We start from the raw sequence: 22158 nt of genomic DNA on the forward strand, positions 1-22158 counted from the left end.
TGCAGTGCTCACTCAGGAAGGAAAACCTTAGAGTAGGAGCTGACCTTTAGTCTTAGCTGAGTTCCTTTGCGTTCACACGCATCGCACACGTGTGACACTGACAGGCTGGAGTGACGTGTTTTCACTTCAGCAAGTGCACACGGTGAATGATGATGACATCGATAACACTGTCGGCGTGAGAGACGAGCAGTCAACAGCAGTGTTAATAGCAGTTTGCAGGGAGACTATTAAATGCGTGAGCACACAGATAACACCAAATAACTAATACAGAAATCCTGCCGCTCACTCAACCAAACATTATGGAGAACATGTTCCAGACAACTGCACTTCTGTCATGGGTGTTGACCGTCCGAAAGGGGAAGGGTGGTGAACAATACAGGAAGGGGTTTGGGTGTGTTTAGGGTCAGCGCCAAAATGCTTCCTGGTTTGTGGTACAGCACAAGTTTAGTAAAGAGTCTCTATCGAGCATTTCCTGTCACCTGACTTGCTGACTCGTAGCGTGAGCCAATGGAGTAGACAGCAAGTCTGTTTACAAATGCAAATGACTACAACAGCATGGAAGCGCGATGATTCAACGAAACGGAAAACTATAGGGTTTTATTTTCCTCGTGAGTACCTCTGAATACGGCATTTGTTGTTGATGCAGCAATAGACTGCAGACAGAAGACGAATTTAAATTATGGGCTCCTTACAGGCACCCAACAAAATGCTCTTTCAAAGAAAGGAATGAAGAGGCAGATCTGGTGGTGGTTGATAAAGTGAGAGTAAGAGAATCGGGGTAGAAGAGCCCGGGGTGTAGGGGCCCCCTCACCAGGCCCCTCACCAGGGCCTCTCACAGTGCCATTGGTAATGGTTTCCAGACCCAGCCAAAATAAATTGATTTGGAAATCTGACCAAACTGTGCAATCCATACAGGCTGTTGCACGGGCGTGTATGTGTGTATGTATGTGTGTGTGCTCCGAGCATGTTGAGAAGTACCTCCTGCGTACGGCCGACACCGTCTGGATTGAGAAAGAGAGTCTATGGGTGAGAGCGTCCTTGGGTGAGACAGAGAGAGTGAGCAGGAGTGTTTGGGGGAGAAAGGCTGTGGGAGTGAACGGGGCACCAGATGAAAGAGAATGTGGAGCTGAGGGGACAAGCAGAGGAAAACGAGGGAGCTGGAAGCAGGAGGAAGAACAGGGAGCAGATGTAGGGAGGGAGGAAGAGGAGGAGGAGGAGGAGGGGGGGAGGGGGGCAGATGCAGGGGGTGTGGAGGGAGGAAGAGGAGGAGGGGAGGAGGGGAGGGGGGCAGATGCAGGGGGTGTGGAGGGAGGAAGAGGAGGAGGGGAGGAGGAGGGGGGAAGATGACTTAATCAGTCTGGGCTGCCACTCCAAACACTCTCCTCCCTCCTGCATGCACGCACATGGACACACACACACACACACACACACACACACACACACACACACACACACACACACACACACACACACACGGTCATTGAATATGTTCCCCTGTGAAGTCAGTTTCCCCTCCTCTCTCTTGCACTGCAACAAACTCCAGAGCCAACTCATATATGTGTACGCATGTGTGTGTGTGTGTGTGTGTGTGTGTGTGTGTGTGTGTGTGTGTGTGTGTGTGTCTCCCTCTATCACCCTTTCCTCCCTGACATTCCTGTGCAGTTGAGGGATTGAGTGCCTGGATACACACACAGGAGGGACTGTGAAAGGAGAGAGTGAGAGGGATTTCTCCTTGGGCTGCACTGCAGTTTGGGAAGCTTTTGGAGTCGTTCCGTCTCGGAGCACTCTTGAGTGCACTCTCTTTTGGAGTCGTTCCGTCTCGGAGCACTCTTGAGTGCACTCTCTTTTGGAGTCGTTCCGTCTCGGAGCACTCTTGAGTGCACTCTCTTTTGGAGTCGTTCCGTCTCGGAGCACTCTTGAGTGCACTCTCTTTTGGAGTCGTTCCGTCTCGGAGCACTCTTGAGTGCACTCTCTTTTGTCAGCTCTGCTGAAATCTCCAGCTGCGAATTTCATCACTGCCAAGCGCCACAGGGTCCAAGAAGCATCTTGGTGGGTTCTCAGTACCTCCGTTCCCTGCACTTCTACAAAGGTTTAAACTGAGAGAGCTGGTCAAGCAAGGAGCAGATCACTGATCCAGTACAAGGAGCAGATCACTGATCCAGTACAAGGAGCAGATCACTGATCCAGTACAAGGAGCAGATCACTGATCCAGTCCAAGGAGCAGATCACTGATCCAGTACAAGGAGCAGATCACTGATCCAGTACAAGGGTGAGTCAATATGCTCTACAGTCACAATGGGCTGATAGCAATGAATTGGGCTGAAGCTGTAATCATTCAGCCGCTCGTTGGGATAACAAGATGTGTAGCTGCTCTGGGTGAGTTAATTAAGATCATGTGCAGCTGGACGATTTGTGCCCACTGCCACTGCATTTAGTATATTAGTGTCTTAAGGCTGTGAAGATTTCAAGTGTTTAGGTGTTATTAGGTGTGGCTTAAGGTGAGGATAACTGAGGTTAACGCAGTGGACACTCCCCCGATGTCCAGATGCTCACTGAGATTGGGGTTCCTAAGCTTGATTGTGTCTCTTTGTTTTGAGTTTGCTGTAGTGATGAATGTTTGACGGTTGGAGAAACACTAAAGGTGGAGCCCTGCCACCCCTACGCTGTGCTGTATTTAGCACCCACATTTAGATGTTGATCTTGGAGCACATGAGTAAAAACTTTCCTCACTCTGCACCGATGCTGTGCGCTCCATGCTGTTTCTGTGTGAATTGGTGGAAAAAAAATTGGTAAGTTCTGTATTGAAGCAGTGGGGAATATGTGATGAGGGGAAACTCAGGGTGGCATTAGTTTTTTGGTTTGTAGATTTGTCTCTGGGCAGGGAACGTGGACAGGGAACGTGGACAGGGAACGTGGACAGGGAACGTGGGCAGGGAACGTGGACAGGGAACGTGGACAGGGAACGTGGACAGGGAACGTGGACAGGGTGTGGTGATACTGTATTTCATTGCATGACCTTTTAGGACAAAGTTCAGAATAATAGGCAGTAGATGTCCTACAGTGTGTGTGTGTGTGTGTGTGTGCTTGTGTGTACAGGTGGCTAATTGTATTGGTGTAGAAAAGTGACTGTGATTGTGTGTCTCCAATAAACCAGTAATGTACACACACACACACACACACACACACAATTTCTCAGGACGTGGGGTAATATAATACAAAACCAAAAATAAATAAAAGTGTTTGAACTTTGTGCAGATCATGAAAAAAAAGTTACATACCTGCTGGACCTTCCAGGGTGGGTCAGCTCTGGTTCTCCTCTGTTCTGATATGCTTATACACGCATGGTTCTGTATAGAAAATGTACAAACATAACCATGCGTTCACACATACAAACACACACATACTATCTACTGTCTGTTGATGACGTCTCTGGAATAGCAGGGAAGCAGATGTGGAATTTAATTCTCTATTCAGATGATGTAGAACAAGGAATTGAGATCAGAGCAGCTGGAGAGTCAGATCCACTTACTGCACAAGCACCGTTAGGATTCTCTGTTTTCCCCCTCGCCCTCTACTCCAAGGAAAGCTGCGTTGTTCTTATTCCATTATTCTTATCCATTACATCCCCACCACAAGTCCCCATAAGTGAAGTAAAATCACAGGAGAAAAATGTGGGTTAAAAAGCAGGGGGTAGTGTGTGTGTGTGTGTGTTTTGAAGTGGACATGGGGATACCAGGAGGGTTGGGAGTGTGTATGTGTGTTAGTGTGGACTTGGAGAGCACACAGAGGGGTGGGTGTGGGGTGTATGTGTGTGAGTGTGTGTCGGGGGGAACGTGGGGCGCATTAGGAGTGTGTGTGTGCTGGGGGTATGCGTGTGTTGGGGGGCCTTGGGAGCTCAAGGAGGGGTGTGTGTGTGTGTGTGTGTGTGTGTCGGGTGGGGGCATGTGGGGCACACGTGGAGGGGTGTGGGTGGGGGTAGGGTGTGTGTGAGTAGAACCAGCTGAACACAGCTTAGTTTTTATATATACTGTTTATTAGAGATTAACAAAACTGATTAGTACACATTTGTTTTACATGCTGCTCCAAGTCTGGTCTCTTAGTGTAAAACAAGTTTGCATGATAGCTACAATTACAGTTCCTTGACTTTTTTGCTGTCTCTGGTTTCTCAGGCTGGAGACGCCCTCTCTCCTGTATTATGGCAGCGTTCCTGCACCCTGACCCCACCAGCCTCCAGGTCCCAGGTATCATTCTTCCACGTCACTATGTCACGTCTTTACGCCATGCGTGATAAACCCCATAATCCCTTATAAACCCTTCACATTCACACCAGGTTCCAAAGAGCCTCATTCAAAGCAGAGTGGCCCATCTACATCCCAGTATTCAATGTTCGCCCTAACAGGCTTGCGGGATTATAGTAAAAACTTGAAGGTGGTGTTAGAAGAATCAAAGTTTACATAAGGTTGGAAAATGGCTACCAAGCCAGGCATTCAGAGCAATTAACAGCAGGAAACTCTGATCTCTGATCTAGCTCCATATTCAATATTTTGGGTTTCAGGACTGAAATGTTATGTCACATGTTTGTGATCATTGGAACTCCAACTATAAAGGAGCTGTCCACAAACTGTAGATGTTTCTAACTAGAGGTCCAGGAAGACACTGATACAGAAAGACTGCAAAAAACCCCCCCCAAAAAACATACACCTGCAACACTGACGCATGTACAGCAGTACAGAGGTGACACACGTATGTCACCACAGCTACAACAATCACCCTGACAACACGTAGAACAGAAGTGGCACACAGACGTGAGATCCTGATGTCCCATCTCAAACCCACATGTCTGGACTTCTCATTAACGGTGGGAAATATGTTGTGCTACAGTGCTCACGGCATGTTCTGGTCATTCCTTCCTGTTCTGTGTCTGTGGTACACGCGGGTGTGGTCCCACCCTTATCTCCTCTCCGCTTGTCTGGAAAAATCTATGTGTGTGTGTGTGTGTGTGTGTGTTTGAGTCTGATAACATTCCATTCATTCAGGTCCCATGAGCGACCTTTCCATCGTATGTGTATAATTGTGTTTACATGTGTTGGTCCACAAAGTTCCTGAACCTCCATGCAAAGGTTGGTCTCTATGACAACAGTAATAATCCACATGGCCAATGGGGGAGTCCGGCATTCCCGGCTGCAGCCTTTCAGGAATGCTGGAATTCCGGAATTCTCGGAATGCTGTGTTGGGATTCCTCCTGTGCTTGGGACTGATATGAGCCTCCTTAGTGTGAAAGGGTTGACAGGTTTCCCATAATGCACCTGGGCGGAATGCTAATCGGAGCTGTCAGACCGCTCTAGACTGTGGTGGGGACGAGGAAGTGCTCATACGGACGCCTAATATGGAGGTGTGAAAAGCCAGCAGTAAATATATGCTCCATATCTTATCTGTGAGGCGCCCTTATTAGAACATATTTCCTTCTTTAAAGAAAGAGAGGACTTGTTCTGCAGTGCTTCAAAGGCATTTTCTGACCAAATGTCAAACCTGGGTGCTCTGCAACATTCTGAAACACGGCGACCTTTGACCAAAGGTCATGACCTCATTGTGAACTCTGAGCGTGTGAACTCTGAGTGTTTGAGCGTGTGTTCTCTCCGTCAGGTGATGATGGCTCTACGTCAGCATCTCCCTCCAGCTCTCCGTCTCCATCCAGAAACGACTGCAGCATCGCGCCCCTCACTCCCTCCCCGTCTCCGGTACGTCTCCCCGTCTCCGGTACGTCTCCAGTACAGGTGCAGAAGCTCTGCTGAGCTGAGACCTGGAACACAGGCCACCCCTGGGTGCTTTAGAGAGCAGGACTAGTCAAGCAGGAAGTGGTGTTTGCACATGACTGCAATTATGTTTCTTTACTTAGTGCCCACTCTGGGTTTTTTTTTAGCCCACAACTATCTTGGGTTCATCCTGCATTCTTTTTGCACACTGTAATCTGTGGTAGAGTCTCAAACAGACTCGAAACCTGAGATTACCTCCACATAGCAAACATGACACAAAATCTGAAATCTGGGAATTGGAATGTTCATCTTTTTCTGAAGAGCTGGAGTGACATATAAACGCAGAAAAGCAAAAAAACAGATGGATTGCAAGAAGAGAGAAGAGGAGGCGGCTAATATCAGTACCAGGCAGAGATGCCGATCCCATTTCCACACCTCATACAGAAAAGCTTGCAGTGAAACTTTCAAGAATCTGTTCCATCCTGCCTTCCTCTCTGTCTCTCTTTCTCTCTCTCTCTCACACACCCACAATCCCCATAAAATGTTCCACTCTGACATTTTATAACTTCTCATCCCTTCCTTCATTTCACTTTTTCTCCATCTGTCTCTCGCTCTATCTCTCTCCCTGCAGAGGACTGAGTTGAGACCACACCCCGCCCGGCCGTTCTCTGTGGTAGTGGCCATCGATTTTGGCACCACCTCCAGTGGTTATGCCTTCAGCTTCACAGACGACCCTGAGGCCATTCATATGATGAGGTAACTAGCTGTAACTACTTAATGACACAAGGACACTCAGAATCTGGCCCACACAAGCACACATCACTGGACGGGATCGCTCTGATTCAACCACACTAAGCAGACCTCATCCAGACAGTTGTCCTATTTATTGACAGCTCCATCTTCCTATCTCCACAGGCGATGGGAAGGCGGGGATCCAGGTGTGGCCAATCAGAAGAGCCCGACATGCTTGCTGCTGACCCCAGATCTGCGTTTCCACAGTTTTGGCTTTGCGGCGAGAGACAGCTACCATGACCTGGATCCAGAGGAGGCCAGGCATTGGCTCTACTTCGACAAGTTCAAGATGAAGATCCACAGCACCAGTGTAAGAGCTGCCATGAACTAGCCGACAATGTCTCGTATTACCGGGACCAGTGTGTACATTCACAATACAGTGATTCACAATATAGAGAGAAATGTGCCTGGACTTTGGATTGTGGAGATTAGATGACAGGAATAATCAGTTGGAAAATGTGAGAAGTTGAGCTCTGAAAGTGGCTGGAAGCATTTTTGCAGAACGTCATCTTGCTTTAATGCAGGACCTTACCATGGTGACAGAGTTGGAGTCAGTGAGTGGGCAGAGAGTTCGGGCCATCCAGGTGTTTGCACATGCTTTAAGGTTTTTCCGGGAACATGCTTTGAAGGTAAACACGTCTCTCTCTCTCTCTCTCTCTCTGTCTCTTGAATGTTGTCGTGCTCATGAATGAAGACTAATTGAATTAAAATCATAAAATCATTAACAGAAACAAGAAGTTTAAGGACAATTTTCCTTTTTTTAGAAATAAAACTATACATTGTATCAGACTCTGTGAACCCATTGCATGTTTTTGGGTCAACATTGACCTGCAAACCTTTTTTCCCTCGGGGCGTGTGGGTAAATACCAGCATGAAGGTTTCAGCCAAAGCTCTGACCACATGGCGGTACATATCTGATTAAGGCTCAGATAGGGATCATGAGGGCTGGTGAATATGCGTGGGTGCGTTTGTGTGGTTGATAATGTGTGTCAGTGGGATGGAGTGAATGTGGATTTAGATGTGCCTGCATCATCATTCTGTGCAGTTGAAGGAGACCTAAAGGTCAAACGTTTAAAGTAAGTGTGCACGTGTGTGTGTGTGTGTGTGTGTGTGTCTAGGAGGTGAAAGACCAGTCGTCGTCAGTGCTGGAGTGGGATGAGGTGCGATGGGTCATCACGGTTCCGGCTGTGTGGAGGCAGCCAGCCAAACAGTTTATGCGAGAGGCTGCTTACCTGGTAATACAAACTATCCACCCAGAACACATAGACCATAAGGTTTTCATCAGCTCCATACTTAAGCGTTGCACACACACCTGCCTCCCTGTGTCCCACACACACACACACACACACACACACTTGTGTGATCTCCCTCTATGACACACACATGGCACCCACGAATACGGCGTTATCCAGCCAAGACACAGGGTGCAGTTGGGGTTTGAGGAAACGTGCGTGTGTGGAAAGGAATGCCTCCGTCTAATCACTCCTGCTCATCAATGGGAACGTGGAGAGGGTGTGTGTGTGTGAGGATGTGTGTGTGTGTGTGTGTGTATAACGCCGCAGTGACACAACATCCATCATGTGGGGTGGTCTGTTTCAAGTCAATGAGCTTTCTCACTCAAAAGAATTACGACCTAAATCAAGACACCATTGCCCTTATTGCCGTCAACATCACCCCGATATATTCAGCAGTACTGAATCAACAGAACCAAACGACCATATGGGTTCATTAACGCTGGATGATAAGCTCACAGCTCCCCTCTCTCCTTGGGTCTGGACGGTGGAGTGGGTCTGAGATGGGCGTGGTTTCCTCACGCCAGTGTCCCCGGGTTTGAACAATGAGTGAGACTGGCGTACAAACACAGGAAGCCCCGCCTGCTCCCGCCAAGCCAACAAGGACGAGGGGGAGAAAGAGAGAGAGTGAATGAGTGATGGGAAGAGAGGGATGGAGGGAAGAGGCAATGAGAAAACAAGGCAGCTTGGCTCTCCCTCTCTCTGGCAGTGTGCTGGTTGTTTCAGCTTGCCCTAGAAACCTCGTATCCTGTTACCTTGGCTCATGTGTGTCTTAGTGAAGCAGTTCTGTGTGTCTAAGACTCCAGTGGATATTACTGTGGTCCCTTCGCTTGGGACGTGTGCTAATACAAACGGTCTCTTTCAAACGATCTAGACAAAGCAGAGGTTTAACGGTTGGAAGAACAGATCTCCCACTTCTCTCTTCTCGTTCTGTCTCAATCTCTCCATAGGCAGGTCTGGTGTCTCCAGACTCTCACGAACAGCTTCTCATCGCTCTCGAACCCGAAGCTGCCTCCATTTACTGCAGGAAGCTCCGCCTACACCAGGTCATTGATCTCAGCCAACGACAAATGGCCAATGGCCTAGATCAGGATGGGTCCCGCCCCTTTGACTCCAGCTTTAGGCAAGGTAATGAAGCACTCTGTTGATTCCCAAAAAACCCTTTCCCCTCCTCCCCAGTCAGCATTTTATTTTCTCATGACGATAAACACGGTTGTATGGGGATTACTCTAGGCAAGCCTCCAGACGCAACAGAGTATATCGCTTTCCTACATTACCGTTAGATGCGAAGCATCTTCAGGGTCTTGTGGAAAAGAAAGCTGGAGGTTTTCATGCCCTCTGCGGGGTTGCGGTTTTGGAGAGAATCTGTTGTTCTCCTTTGGCATGTGCGTGTGAGGGGGTGCAGATGTGAACTCAGATAAAGAGTTGTGGGGATTCTATTAAAGGGGTATAGTAAGACACCATGTGGTTCATGTTAAAGAAGGAACAAAACCGGGGGGAGTTTGGAGGGGGGGGGGGGGTGTCATGCTGTCATTTTCTTTACAGATCTGCTGTCCCTGGGGGCGCATCAGAATAAATCCTCATCAGTGTCTATCATAAGACAGTGTAACCCCCCTGAGTGTTGTTTACGCAACCGCTCCTATACCACGGAGGCCATCATTCATCCTCGATTTCTCATTTGTGCTAACTGTGCAAAGTGTGCACAGACCTCCAGCTCACACACCAAAACGCTCCTACACGCAGTGTAACTGAAACAAGGTGCGTGATCTCAGTCTCACTCGGCCCGTTCGGTCAAACGTTCTTGTGTTTATTCTCCGTCGCGCCCTCCTGCCCCTGTCAGAAGTGATGTGGACTTGAGAGCCGTCTCCTTCGACGCAGACGCCATTCCCAGCCAGCTGCCACCCTTCTGACTCCCCCCCCTCTCTTCCAAATTGCTCCCTGTCAAATCTGAACGCGGTCCTGTGGTCCCATCACTACAGAGAAGACCCACGCCGCCCTGTGACAGACAGAAAGCCAAATGCCGTACAAGTTCCAGTTAAACTTGGATCAACTGAGCACACGCACATAGCGATACCGCTGTGTTATCACAGACACACTCAGACTTCTCCTCTGTCTGTCCTTACAGAAGTGAGACTACCACATCTGCCATCTTTCTTGACTGGGGTTTTCAGTGACGTCAGTTAGTGTTTGGAAATGATTGCATTCCAAATGTAATTTTCCCCCCTTTTCCCTTTCTTCCTAAAAGCTGTTTCGTACTGTAAATGGTTTCCATGCCTGGGACAAGGCAGCGAGTAGCAGTGTAAGTTTCTCTGTTCTGAACACTTGGCAGATACAGGGGGGAATTCTGGGACCACTTGATTGTCTTCGTTTGCTTGCTTAACCCAGGTTGGCAGATGATCATGTCACTATTATAATGGCATAAAAGCCTTCAAAGCCAGCTTTGATTGCTAATTACAGCACTTTCTAAACGGAGACTGTAACCATAATGAAAAACAGCATCGTTGATTAGAAAAAAAAAAGGTTTATGAGTCCAAGAAAAAGACGGATGGCAAACAAGGTTTTTCGAGGAATAACCCAGGTGCAGTAGTTTCACCTTAGCTGAAATGAAGTGAGGAGCACAGTCAATATAACCAACGCTCGCTGAGGAAATGCTTTGTTTTACAGCCACAATAAAAACTCTCCCACTGGAATAAGGGAACTTGTGGCAAAGACCAGACCGTAAGACTGAAACGGAGACCACGCTTTGCCGAATAGGTCAACCTGAAACCGTCTACTGTAAAACCACTAAAACCACTGGTCTGACTCGCGCGCCGATTGCAGACTTTACTGTGTGTGCCCGTTCGGCCAGGCTGAAGTCGGCGACATACAGGAGAGGGACCGGCAGCTCACGAGCATTTAAAATGAGGATCCGTTATTGATCCAGAATCCCTCCCCATGCCTCTGACAAAACCCTTGCACGGTGCTCTGAGAAGGTGGTCGCTAATGGAGGCCATGTGCAAGTGATTAGTAGTTCTCAGATTAAATAACAGAGTGTGTGTGTGTGTGTTGCAGCGCGTGAACAGCTTCGCAGGGCCAGACACAGCCGAACGTTCCTTGTAGAGAGCGGAACCGGGGAACTGTGGTCCGAGATGCAGACAGGTGAGAAACGCAAACAAACGCAAGTCGTATCCATGGAGACAAGCTGCGTAACCCGGTGCATGAATGAAAGAACGTGTCAGCGCAGGGGTGCGGCCCCTAGCGGGCTGATTGGGGACACGTCCACAGGCGGCTGGACGTCTTTAGGGCTGGAGAAAGTCATGGACAGAGTGGGAATGTGTTGGTTTATTTACACGACCAATCACTGACTAGAACCGTAACCAGACCTGAACACGTATAACAGCCACACAACTAACACAAGTCAGGCTGCCAAAGCACTCCCATTTCAACATAACATCAAAGCAGTCAACCAGAGCCAATGGCAACATTCAGAATACCAACTAATTTCACCTCCCCCTCTCCTCTCCTCTCCTCTCCTCTCCTCTTCCCTCCCTACCTCTCGCGTTCTCTCTCTCTATACACAACTTTTCAGTTCCGGAGAGCGGAAGCATATCCAGCAGTGGTGTCACCCCCTTCCATTAGTCGATGTTTCTACCCTCTTTCTCTCACTACCTGAAGTGTAAACACATGTCAGGTCTTAGGCCATTAGTACCGTGCATCACCCCACCTACATTCTCTTTAATAACTTGTAAAATAGATTGATTTTCATGCCGTTGCCATGATCTGGTTTCCCAGCCTGCTTTGCAGTAATCTGGATTCCCAGCCTGCTTTGCGGTAAACTGGTTTTCCAGCCTGTTTTGGTCCATGTTGCTAGCGTTGGTGGTTCTTTGGTCTTCATGTTGAGGGACAACAGACTCCACGTGCAAATGTTACTCTGCAAGTCTTCAGCTGTTAGCTTCTTTAGTTCGTGATTTATCGATGCAATGACCTACAGCTGGGCCCGACAGAACAGAGCAGCCAACCGCCCAATTACTCTTTATTCCCTAAAAAGGGAGGACCATATATTAAACAGGTCTGCAAGAACAGCATGTTCACATGATATGGACATACAGACCCTTGCGTTCCACACAATCTACACTTCATCATAACATTTGCATCATTTGAAATGGGTTGACGTAAAGTACAGCGCTCAAACTACAATTGCAGCAATTATATATACTTACGATTGGCAATTGCAACTGTGACTGCGCATTTGAGTAAACTACACAAAATGTGTTATTATTGGCAAAGACTGCTGCACTGTGTATGTGTATTGCTTTGTGTGTGTGTGTTTTAAGTCACACTGCGCTTTGCCAGGCTGACTGAGAAGGTCCGGGGTCAAAATAATCACTTCTGCAGAACCAGATGTTTCCTGAGGGAGAGACAGAGGGATGGAAATATTGATTGTGGTCCAGCATCTTAAAGAAAGCCCACATACACATTTTGTCTCTTACGGAGAGGAGCTACAGTAGACATGGAACCTTCAGACCTTTTTCGCATGCCATTACTGATGCAGTACCAAGCCTGAAACACACCCACTCACACACGCACCCCCAAACACACACACTCACACACCCACCCCCAAACACACACACCCACACACCCAAATGGGACGTGAGGATACCATCACTACTGAAGAGATACATTATGAAGCAAAGTCCATCTGTCCATTTAAACACACACCAAAAGAGTTTTTGCATAAACATAGGACATCGCTTTCCCTCCCTCTTCTACAATCCCCCTCTCATCACTCTTCCCTCCCTTTAATAAATGAAAGGTGTTGAATGCCCTTTCATCCCTCCATCCACCTTCTGACAGCTCATTGCCCCCCCCCCCCCCCCCCCCACCCCACCCCACCCTTTTACACCCCCTTTCTCTATGCTGCCACCACCACGCATTTTTAAACTCATTTAAGCTGCCCGTAAACCAGCGAGTATTTTAAGTAGAGAATCCTTGGAGCCCCGTGGCTACCAGCTTCAGACATACGTGCGTGTTCCTCTAGGTGATAAGTACATCGTAGCGGACTGTGGGGGAGGAACAGTGGACCTGACTGTCCATCAGATCGAGCAGCCGCAGGGAACGCTAAAGGAGCTGTACAAAGCCTCAGGTGGGTGGACCAGGGACCACAACCAAACAAAACACCTTACACATAAAGGCCAACATCTCCAGAATCTCAGCCTTTGCTCTCTAGGGAAACCAAAAACCTTTTGAGTATTTACTCAAAGTAGAAAAGAGGAAGAAAACACATTATATGGATTTATATCTGAAGAACTTATCAGGTCAATGTTATACAGTTAATTATACATTATAAATCTTTGCAATGCATGGTACAGAGTAATATTGATTTCCCCGAAGCGTAACCGAGTAGCACTCTTACCTGTGTGTCAGGGGGGCCGTACGGTGCAGTAGGTGTAGACCTGGCGTTTGAAGCCATGCTGTGCAGAATATTCGGGGCCGACTTCATCGAAACGTTTAAAGCCAAGCGGCCGGCCGCCTGGGTGGACCTGAACATCGCCTTCGAAGCTCGCAAGAGGACCGCGGCCCCGGGCAGGGTGGCGGCCCTCAACGTCTCCCTGCCCTTCTCCTTCATCGACTTCTACAAGAGGCACTGTGGGCAGAGTGTGGAGACAGCACTGCGCAGGAGCAAGTACGGCAGGGCGGGGCCGAGGGCAGGGCCAGGGGCGGGGCTGGAGGCGGGGCCGAGGGCGGGACCCCAGCATCACCACAGGTGTAGTTAGTGGCAGTACAAATGAGTTAGGAAGACAGGAGAAAAGCTTCTTGATGTAATGTGGGTCTCTCTGAGGACTAAACAGTCTTGTTTCACAGCACCATCCATAGTCCACAAATATTAAGGAGAATTAAACCACTTTTAGATTTGCTGAGTATTTTTAAGATGTTAAATTATAACTATTGCTCAGTGTTCACCTATCACACGATGTGAATGCTGTAAAATATTATATCATTAATAATATTAATTCTCTCAGTGTGAATATAGTGAAATGGTCTTCTCAAGGGATGCTGAGACTCACAGCAGAGGCCATGAACGAGTTGTTCCAGCCAACCATCAACAACGTCATCAGACACATTGGTGAGACACAGAGGAACCGCATGGACGCAAGTGATCCTTTATCCATTTAAGAATAAAAACATAAATCCTTTGTCTTTTCTAACAGAGAACCTCATGCAGAAAGAGGAAGTTAAAGGTGTGCGCTTCCTGTTCCTGGTGGGCGGCTTCGCAGAGTCACCGATGCTCCAGCGAGCGGTCCAGAACACACTTGGCCAGCACTGCCGCGTCATCATCCCCCAGGACGTGGGTCTGACCATCCTGAAGGGGGCGGTGCTGTTTGGGTTGGACCCTACGGTGGTGCGCGTTCGCCGCTGCCCGTTAACGTACGGCGTCGGGGTTCTAAACCGCTTCGTCGAGGGCCGGCACCCCCGCGACAAGCTGCTCCTCAAAGACGGCCGCGAGTGGTGCACCGACATACTGGATCGCTTTGTCTCCGTCGACCAATCGGTGGCTTTGGGGGAGGTGGTAAGGCGGAGCTACACCCCAGCCAGGCTGGGCCAAAGGAAGATCATCATCAACATCTACTGCAGTACCACCGACGACGTAGTGTACATCACCGATCCTGGGGTCAGGAAATGTGGTGCCGTGACCCTGGACCTGCCCGAGGCGAGCGTTCCCGCACCGAGCAGCTGCGCTAACGGCAACACGCTCGAGCGCAGGGAGATAAGGGCCACCATGCAGTTTGGAGACACCGAGATCAAGGTGACGGCTGTTGACGTGGCCACCGGGCGACAGGTGCGAGCTTCGATCGACTTCCTGTCAAACTAAGCGAACCTCTCGCACCTTGTGCAGAGGAACCAAGAGCAGTAGGGAGCCACCCAAAGGGCTCGTCAGGGAAAAGGCGGATTATTAAAACTGTTTTATTATAGGAAGGCACTCAAATTTTATTTTTGTAAAAGTTACTATTGCTGAGAATTATTACCATGCAACATGGTCTCATGACCAAAACTACCTTTTCCCCCCCAATCCAATCGGGTGCCAAGGTCACCACCTAGTGGCTATAGAACGAACTGGCCATTTTAAAGTGCTACGAGAGGAAAAAATCAAGAAATAAGCTGGAATGTTGTCGGTTCATAAGGAAATGGACGGACACCACTAATACACACACTTCCCTATTTATATCAAGTATATTAGATTTGTAAGCAGCCTCAAGAGGCAATTTGTTACTGGATTTCACTTAACACTTTTGAAGTAGTAAACAAAATTATGCTATGCATTTGTTTTTGAATATATGCCTAATTTTAATTATAAACAAATGATTAAATCGTTCCCATCCTGGTATTCTTCGTCTGTAAAACCATTTCACCGATATCACTGCACACACATGGTGCAGCATGCCGTCATGGCCTGGGTACTCTGGCACTTCGCTCTACCGGTCTACAGGAACCCAAGCTGATTTGAGTGGACTGCTTCACTGCCGTTTACTCCAGCAACAGTGAAAGGAACAAACGAAGGAAGCAGATGAAGTGGGGAAAAGATTTAATGTGAAAGGGTTTTTAATGGTCCAATAAATAGTTCCGCTACTAGACCACTAGACCGTCATGGGAACATACTGGAGTCAAACATCAGTGCTTCTACAGTTTCACAAACCACAACACACAAGCCCACCCGTCTGTTAGCGCATGTGTGTTAGCCATCTCAGAGTATTACACCTTACTGCACCCATCCAAGCACTTCAGATCCTGCTTTACTATCAAACCCCATATGCAAAATCATGACCAACGCAAAAAGACTTAGCGATATGGACTTAGGTTCCGCAGTTTGTAGCAAATGGTGTTGTGTCAGAAGAGGACGCAGACTAATGGAACAGGTGAGTGCGTAAAACGGGACTAAAACTGACGGCATCCTTTAGTCCAGACGCTATACGTCTGAAGACCCGGGCTGGGGTGGGTACGTGGGGGTTCTAGTGGGCGTGTGGCGGCCTGCCGCGACCCCTGCCCCTGCCGCCGGGCGCTGGCGAGGCGTCGACGCTGGAGCGCGGGTTCTTGATGGTCTCGTCCACAGACAGGATGAGGCAGGCGGCCTCCGAGGCAGCCGTCAGGGCGTTGATGCGCACGACGGCGGGTTCCCACACGCAGGCCTGGAAGTTGTCGGCGATGTCCTCGTTGTTAACGTCCACACCATACCACATGCCACCCTGACACACAGACAAGACAGCTCGTCCTAAGTGCTGGTGTGAAACACTACAAATCAGCTGCATGTCATTAAAGTAAACTTAAGCTGAGTGTTTGGGACAGATTTATAGATACTGACTGGAGAGCAGTGGATGAAGGCTGAACTACATGAAGAAAAAATAGGTGACAACCAATTTTAAAAGTCTCATCACTACATACCATAGCTTGTCTAGTTCATGCTCATTGGCGTGTGTGTGTCATGGCCATTATGTTGGTAGCTACCAAGGTGGGTGCACCTGCACCTGTGTGTTTACCTGGGCGTGTCTGGCCCGTAGCTTGTTGAGAATATTGGTGGCGTCAAAGCCAGCGTTGTCACACAGCTGCCTGGGAATGATCTCCAGCGCCTTCGCGTAAGCCCCGATCAGCAACTGCTGCTTGCCAGGGATGGTTCTGGAATAGTCCCGCAGATACTTGGACAACTCCATCTCTATAGCGCCACCTCCAGCCACGATGGAGTCGTTCTGCAAAGCCACATCCAAAATGACCGAAAAAAATAACATCACAAGGTTTTTATTTTATACGTGCACACGGCCAGTCCACGGGTTCCGCCTCCGGAGATCAGCCCACCTTGATGGCCCTGCGGACGATCATGATGGCGTCGTGCAGCGATCGCTCCGTCTCCTCCATGAACTGCTCGGCTCCGCCCCTCAAGATGATGGTGCAGGTCTTGGCCTTCGGGCAGCCATTGAAGACGTTGTACCTGGAAAGGTGATAATACGTGCAGATGTAGTACACAAATCTACTGCTGCCTAAGCATTATGTTCACTTAAGCAAACTTTACTCTGGTGTAGTGTTTTAAGTGGGCACAAAGAAGTCTCAAAGACATAATTTAACTGTATGACCAGCATGTAGTTAGCAGTTCTCCACAGGGAGATTCTGACAATTGTCTGTACCTCTCTCCTCCAACTTGCACTTCCTCAAAGAGCTCACACTGACCCAGAACATCATCAGTGAGGGAACCAACGCTGGTCTGGATGGAGCCCCCACAGGCCTGGAGGAGACATTGCACACACTCAACATTCACGCCTACAGCAATACCCCTACAACTACAGACACAGTCAGTAAAATGTTCCCTAATCAACATATACATAGTACAAAAGAACATGGCCACCATAAGAAGGCCCATGAACACAACAGTTCAGGTTTGGTCTAAAAGCCATCTGGAACTGGGACGGCACCAGAAGACACTTCCATACCATCATGGTTCTCTTCAGATCCTCCTCCTGGACTCGGCCGGCACAGAACAAATCTCTGTCAGCAAAATACTGCGTGGCTACATCTCCAATGGGCAGTTTGGACAACACCACCTTGGCCCCAGACTTGTAGATCTTGTCCAACTTATCGTACAGAATATTCCACTCTGCGTCCACAATGGCCTGGTAGTCCTGGAGGACAGATCACACACGAGGCTCAGGGAGGCGGACACAGGCAGTCCCGGGAGACCGGAGTGAACGTTCATGTAACTGCCACTATGAGAAAGGCATATTCCAGATGGATCGTAACACGGGTTCTTGCCTGTTCATAAGAGCAGTACTGAGTTTATAGAGGAGCACATTTAGCTGATTGCACTCACACTGGTGTGAATTTGGCATATTTTCCAAATAAAGGACTAAATGTACTACGAGGAAAAGAAAAAAATGAACCAAAACATATTGATGCAGAAAAGCCGGAGCGTAGCAGCCGGGTCTCCTGGAGGAGGGAGACTGACCTCCACGGTGTTCACGCGGACTTCAGCGTTGTCCTTCTCTGCCTTCAGCTCCAGCTCGATGTTGAGCAGGGCGATCTTTGGCTTCTCGTAGCGCTTGGGCTGCATCTCAAAGCCGGCGTAGGAGAAGGTCTTCTTAAAGGCCACGCCAGCCACCAGCTGAGAGTCCTGCAGAGAAGAACAGGACAGAGGCAAAGCCCTCACTACACCACCACTGAAGGTTTGATCAGAATAATGGTTATCCCGCATAATAATAATAATCTAAAAAACTACAAAACCAAATGACATTGTAACTCATTTTCTTTTCATAACAGTAAATTGGGAGAAAACCAATTTGCAGTTTTACTCTCTGCCCTCAAAGAAACATCAATACACACAGACATTTTCCATTTGCGGAAACGATCAACAACGTGGAAAGGTATAAAGACGTGTGATGTCTGACAACTTCTTAAAACCATGCGATGTACACGATCATTAATCAACGCTTCTCACAACAAACATGCTGAACATTTTCAGCCATCACCACTGCTCCCACCATCACCAGCGAAACACACATCCACGCATCTTCACAGGTGCACGCCCACATAACGGCCACGCTCACGTAACGCCCTCACCTCCAGAGCTCCACCCTGCACCTTCTTCGTTCCGATCATCTTGAGAGGCAGCAGCTCGTCCAGCATCATCACGGCGTCCACCACCATCTTGGAGAAGAAGTCCTTCTGGCCCGCGATCAGCTTGGAGTTCAGCGCGGTAGCAGCACACTTCTCGAGCAACTGCCGGTGCTCCCTGACCCCCGGGGAAGGAGGGAAAGGTACATGATGGATATAGCGTTCTTACACCCACTCTGAACACACTGAGCTTGAGAAGAACCTCAGAAAACACCCCCCCCCCCCTCACTGTTTGTCATCCTTTTTGATGGTGACCGCGATCTCCTTGATCTTCTTGACGGCGAGCTGGGTGGCGGTGCGGAAGGCTCGGATGATGGTCTGGGGGTGGAGCCCCTCCTCCACGTACGGCTTCAGCTGCTTCAGGAACTCGGCCGCGAGCAGCGTTACAGAAGTGGTACCATCACCAACCTGGACACGGGGACCAACACGTCAACCATCTCTCACTCACACCGCAGCTCCACACAGACATCAGTCTGAAGTACACGCTCAGGACACAAGGAACTACTGAACGAATCCCCACTCGCCATGACTAACTCACAAAGCAAAAATAACTGACTTATTAGTAAAGGCTATAGCAGGACTCATGTGCAGAAATATATCCTTAGATGCCTAGTGCCTCTCTTGAATGATTATGCATCAATGAACAAATCCCAATAACTAAACTTTTAATATAGGCTTATGTTATAATGGTGGTTCACAGCTGTTATGCTGCGTATCCTTGTAACTGGACATATGCAATAAAACAATATAAAAATATTTAACACAAAAAGGGTACAATGTGAAGTTATTAGTAAATAAATTTGTATTTGTATTGTTTGTGAATGTCATAAGTTATTGTTAAATTGTTTGTGTGTGTCCATTACTGTGATTTGTAATTGTGTAACTGCTACTGGCTGCTAAATTTCCTTTGGGATCAATAAAGTATCTACCTACATAATAATACAAAATATGTTTAGTGGACATTGAATATATGACAATAAAGCTTTGAATCCTTGAACTATTGTGGTACCTTATGTCAGAAATGATATGCGAGATCCCCCTTCCTCCCATAAAAACCAAACAAACAAACAAGAGGACAAACTGAACAGGGGAGGAGACGTCACCTCCGCATCCTGGGACCTGGCGATGTCCACCAGCGTTTTGGCTGCGGGGTGAACCACATCGAGCAGCTTCAGGATGGTGGCGCCATCATTAGAGATGGTGGCTTTGCCTACAAACCAGAACACGCACACACAACATAAGCGCGTCCGTTCCCACCACCCGAGTCTGCTCTAAGACATCTCCAAAACGTCACGCTGCGCTCGCCTCTGTTGTCCACGATCAGCTTGTCCATGCCGCGGGGGCCCAGGGTGGTCCGCACCGCTTCGGCGATGACCTGACAGGCGTTGATGTTGGAGATGAGCTGGGGGACGCCCTGCGAGGTGTCCGTCCCCTCCTTCAGCAGGATCACTGGTGTGGGCTGATGGGGACACATACTTCAATAAGCAATAGTATTCACCATTTAGACATTTAAGATCATCTCTAAATGTTAGAAAACTCTTTTTTGTGGAACCACAGCCACATGTGGGTGGGTAATATCTGCCCTCTTATAGTTCAAGAGGAGAGACGTGTATGTTTTAAAGATATAACTACATAACAAAGACCCCTGTAGTTACCCCGCTACTCCACTACACATAACCAAGAGGTGTGGCGCTCAATCAAGCCGCGGGCACCAAACTAAACACACATTTAACGTAGCGGTGTTGATATATAGACAATTATATGAAAAATAACCAGACTGCAAAACACATTCACGTCCCAATAGAGGAACAGCTAGCTAGCCAGCTAGCAAGTAGCATCTTAATAATACAGCCTACATGCGTACATTTACGTCTGAATGGGGAAAATGTCGCTATATGGCGAGACAACAGAAGACATTTTCTGTAAATAGATATGCGAGAACAGTTTGTGGGGCGTTCAGATGGTGGATGGAGGCGGATGGACAGACGTGACGGCGCACTCACCATCATCTTTGCGAGGCTCGAGGAAGACCGGCGTCGCGCGACCTTCCCACAATGCACTCGGAACTCTCTAGAACGTGGGGCCGCGAGCGCTACTGCGGTTAACTGCGTCTTCCCTCAGCGTACACTAGAGGGCGCTGTGTGAACACACAATAACCAAGGTTTATTTACTTATAAAAATGTGAAAGTGAAAAAATATGAGCACCATTCTGTGTCTGTGAGTGACTAGTAATCTGTGTTTGTGCTCTTTTTTGTCAATAAGGTTAGGTATGTATCCAGTACTATGGTTGTAATAGACCAGGTTATCAGTAAAACAACCTATAGCTTCTTCGGAGCAGTTCGTAAAAACGGACATGATCTTCCATTCAGCATCGTGCAGTTTACATTTATTCAATTCACTCTTCATTCACGCATATGTCCTAATAACTCATTTAGTGACTTTGAGAGGTATCTTTGCTTTATTTATTTGCGTATAGCGTACACTAGAAAACCATAAACTTTCTTCTGTTATTTTAGTCTGTTTGACTCTTATTTTCCCTTCTCGTCTTTCTTTCTATCACTCAACCTGTGGCTGTACTTCAGAGATTATGTGGGCTAACAGCCTACTACTAGCTGTACGTTGATGAACAAGTAATTGGCAGTATATACAAATGTACAAAAAAAAATCATATTTTGTGAAGAAATTGTGCCCTCTTACAGTGGTATTCTTTATATCAGACTTGCAAGTATACTACTTCTTCCTCTTGCTCTGTCTGTAGACGTTTAAAGTACAGGGAAACCATATGTTCCTCTTCAGTGCACGCCGCATGTTTCTCGAGTAAAGTTCAAGTGAATGTTAGCCATGTCCCTGGACATAAGTGAAGGCCGTAGTTACTGCGGTTAGTTCGTGTAACTGGGCCTGCAGGGGCGACTCGTCTCCCTCCCTGATGCGTCCACGGTCTGTGGTTGAGTTCAGAGCGCGCGAGCTTCACTGCTTTTAGACACGTGCAATTATCAGCCGTTTCTAGGCGTGCGCCGCCTGCCTCGCCCTTCTGGAGGGTAGCCTTTAACGCGGATATTTCTGGATACAGTGACAGACGTCTCCACCTACTGTTGGATCCAGGCTTACTGTAGCGATGAAACGTGACCTGGGCTGGTTCATGTGAAGCTGCTGAACTTGGTGTTGAGCAGATGTTCGTCCTAGTGTGCCAAGTGTGCTGTTTTGGTGGAATTAGATATGCGCTGTCGTGATTACATAAATCTACATCATTTTACAGATCTATTTTTACCATACACATCAATCGTTACATCAATTTACAAAGTCCATCTTACATCAAGAACTGTAGCCTACAGATAATTGGAAAAAGAAACCTAAAACATATTTATGTGCTTTTTGATTGAGCTAGCTATTTGTAAAGCCTCACACGAATGCATTAACTGTTAAACATGAACTGGTTGCTCCCAGATAGTTCTTGTTCTTATAACATCAACCATGTTGTTATAACTGTATGATTACAGGGTAATTCTCTCTCTCTCTCTCTCTCTCTCACACACACACACACACACACACACACACACACACACACACTATGTCATTAAGTTCTTCCTCTCATCCTCCCTCAGGATGGCCTTTAATGCGCTAATGGTGTTTTCTACCCTCACATATGTCCCATGTGTGATGGCGTGTACGGTATGAATCACAACCCGCCCAGC

General features: G+C 48.0%; 2 protein-coding genes across 3 annotated transcripts; one reads left to right on the forward strand and one right to left on the reverse strand.

Moving 5' to 3' along the window:
• The first annotated feature begins 1472 nt into the window (after positions 1-1472).
• On the forward strand, positions 1473-15743 carry LOC143488661 (heat shock 70 kDa protein 12B-like). Of its 2 annotated transcripts, none has more exons than XM_076987525.1 (13): positions 1473-2269; positions 4170-4241; positions 5644-5757; positions 6385-6509; positions 6669-6855; positions 7070-7174; positions 7664-7780; positions 8788-8965; positions 10889-10975; positions 12855-12959; positions 13241-13499; positions 13837-13940; positions 14026-15743. In XM_076987525.1, exons 3-13 carry the CDS (start codon positions 5647-5649, stop codon positions 14685-14687), a joined length of 2040 nt encoding a protein of 679 aa, XP_076843640.1. In that variant the 5' UTR covers positions 1473-2269; positions 4170-4241; positions 5644-5646; the 3' UTR covers positions 14688-15743. The 2 variants fall into 2 exon arrangements, with proteins under 2 accessions (XP_076843640.1, XP_076843639.1); XM_076987524.1 differs by having other exon boundaries at positions 1481-2269; positions 5644-5738.
• cct7 (chaperonin containing TCP1, subunit 7 (eta)) lies at positions 15384-20603 on the reverse strand. The gene is made up of 11 exons (XM_076987526.1): positions 20470-20603; positions 19772-19925; positions 19570-19676; positions 18696-18874; positions 18413-18584; positions 17802-17966; positions 17290-17478; positions 16987-17084; positions 16661-16793; positions 16348-16554; positions 15384-16056 (listed from the first exon to the last, which is right to left on the reverse strand). Exons 1-11 carry the CDS (start codon positions 20473-20475, stop codon positions 15823-15825), a joined length of 1644 nt encoding a protein of 547 aa, XP_076843641.1. The 5' UTR covers positions 20476-20603; the 3' UTR covers positions 15384-15822.
• Positions 20604-22158: the final 1555 nt, after the last annotated feature.

Source organism: Brachyhypopomus gauderio, unplaced genomic scaffold, assembly GCF_052324685.1.
Source record: "Brachyhypopomus gauderio isolate BG-103 unplaced genomic scaffold, BGAUD_0.2 sc52, whole genome shotgun sequence".
Classification (NCBI taxonomy): Eukaryota; Metazoa; Chordata; class Actinopteri; order Gymnotiformes; family Hypopomidae; genus Brachyhypopomus; species Brachyhypopomus gauderio.

Coding starts and splice junctions, on each gene's coding strand:
- LOC143488661 (XM_076987524.1), top strand. CDS start 4,196: ATGGCAGCGTTCCTGCACCCTGACCCCACCAGCCTCCAGGTCCCAG. Junction 7,781..8,787: donor TGCGAGAGGCTGCTTACCTG/GTAATACAAACT, acceptor ATCTCTCCATAG/GCAGGTCTGGTGTCTCCAGA. Junction 8,966..10,888: donor TGACTCCAGCTTTAGGCAAG/GTAATGAAGCAC, acceptor TGTGTGTTGCAG/CGCGTGAACAGCTTCGCAGG.
- cct7 (XM_076987526.1), bottom strand. Junction 18,585..18,695: donor ATCAAAAAGGATGACAAACA/GTGAGGGGGGGG, acceptor CCCGGGGGTCAG/GGAGCACCGGCAGTTGCTCG. Junction 17,967..18,412: donor TGCAGGGTGGAGCTCTGGAG/GTGAGGGCGTTA, acceptor TCTTCTCTGCAG/GACTCTCAGCTGGTGGCTGG.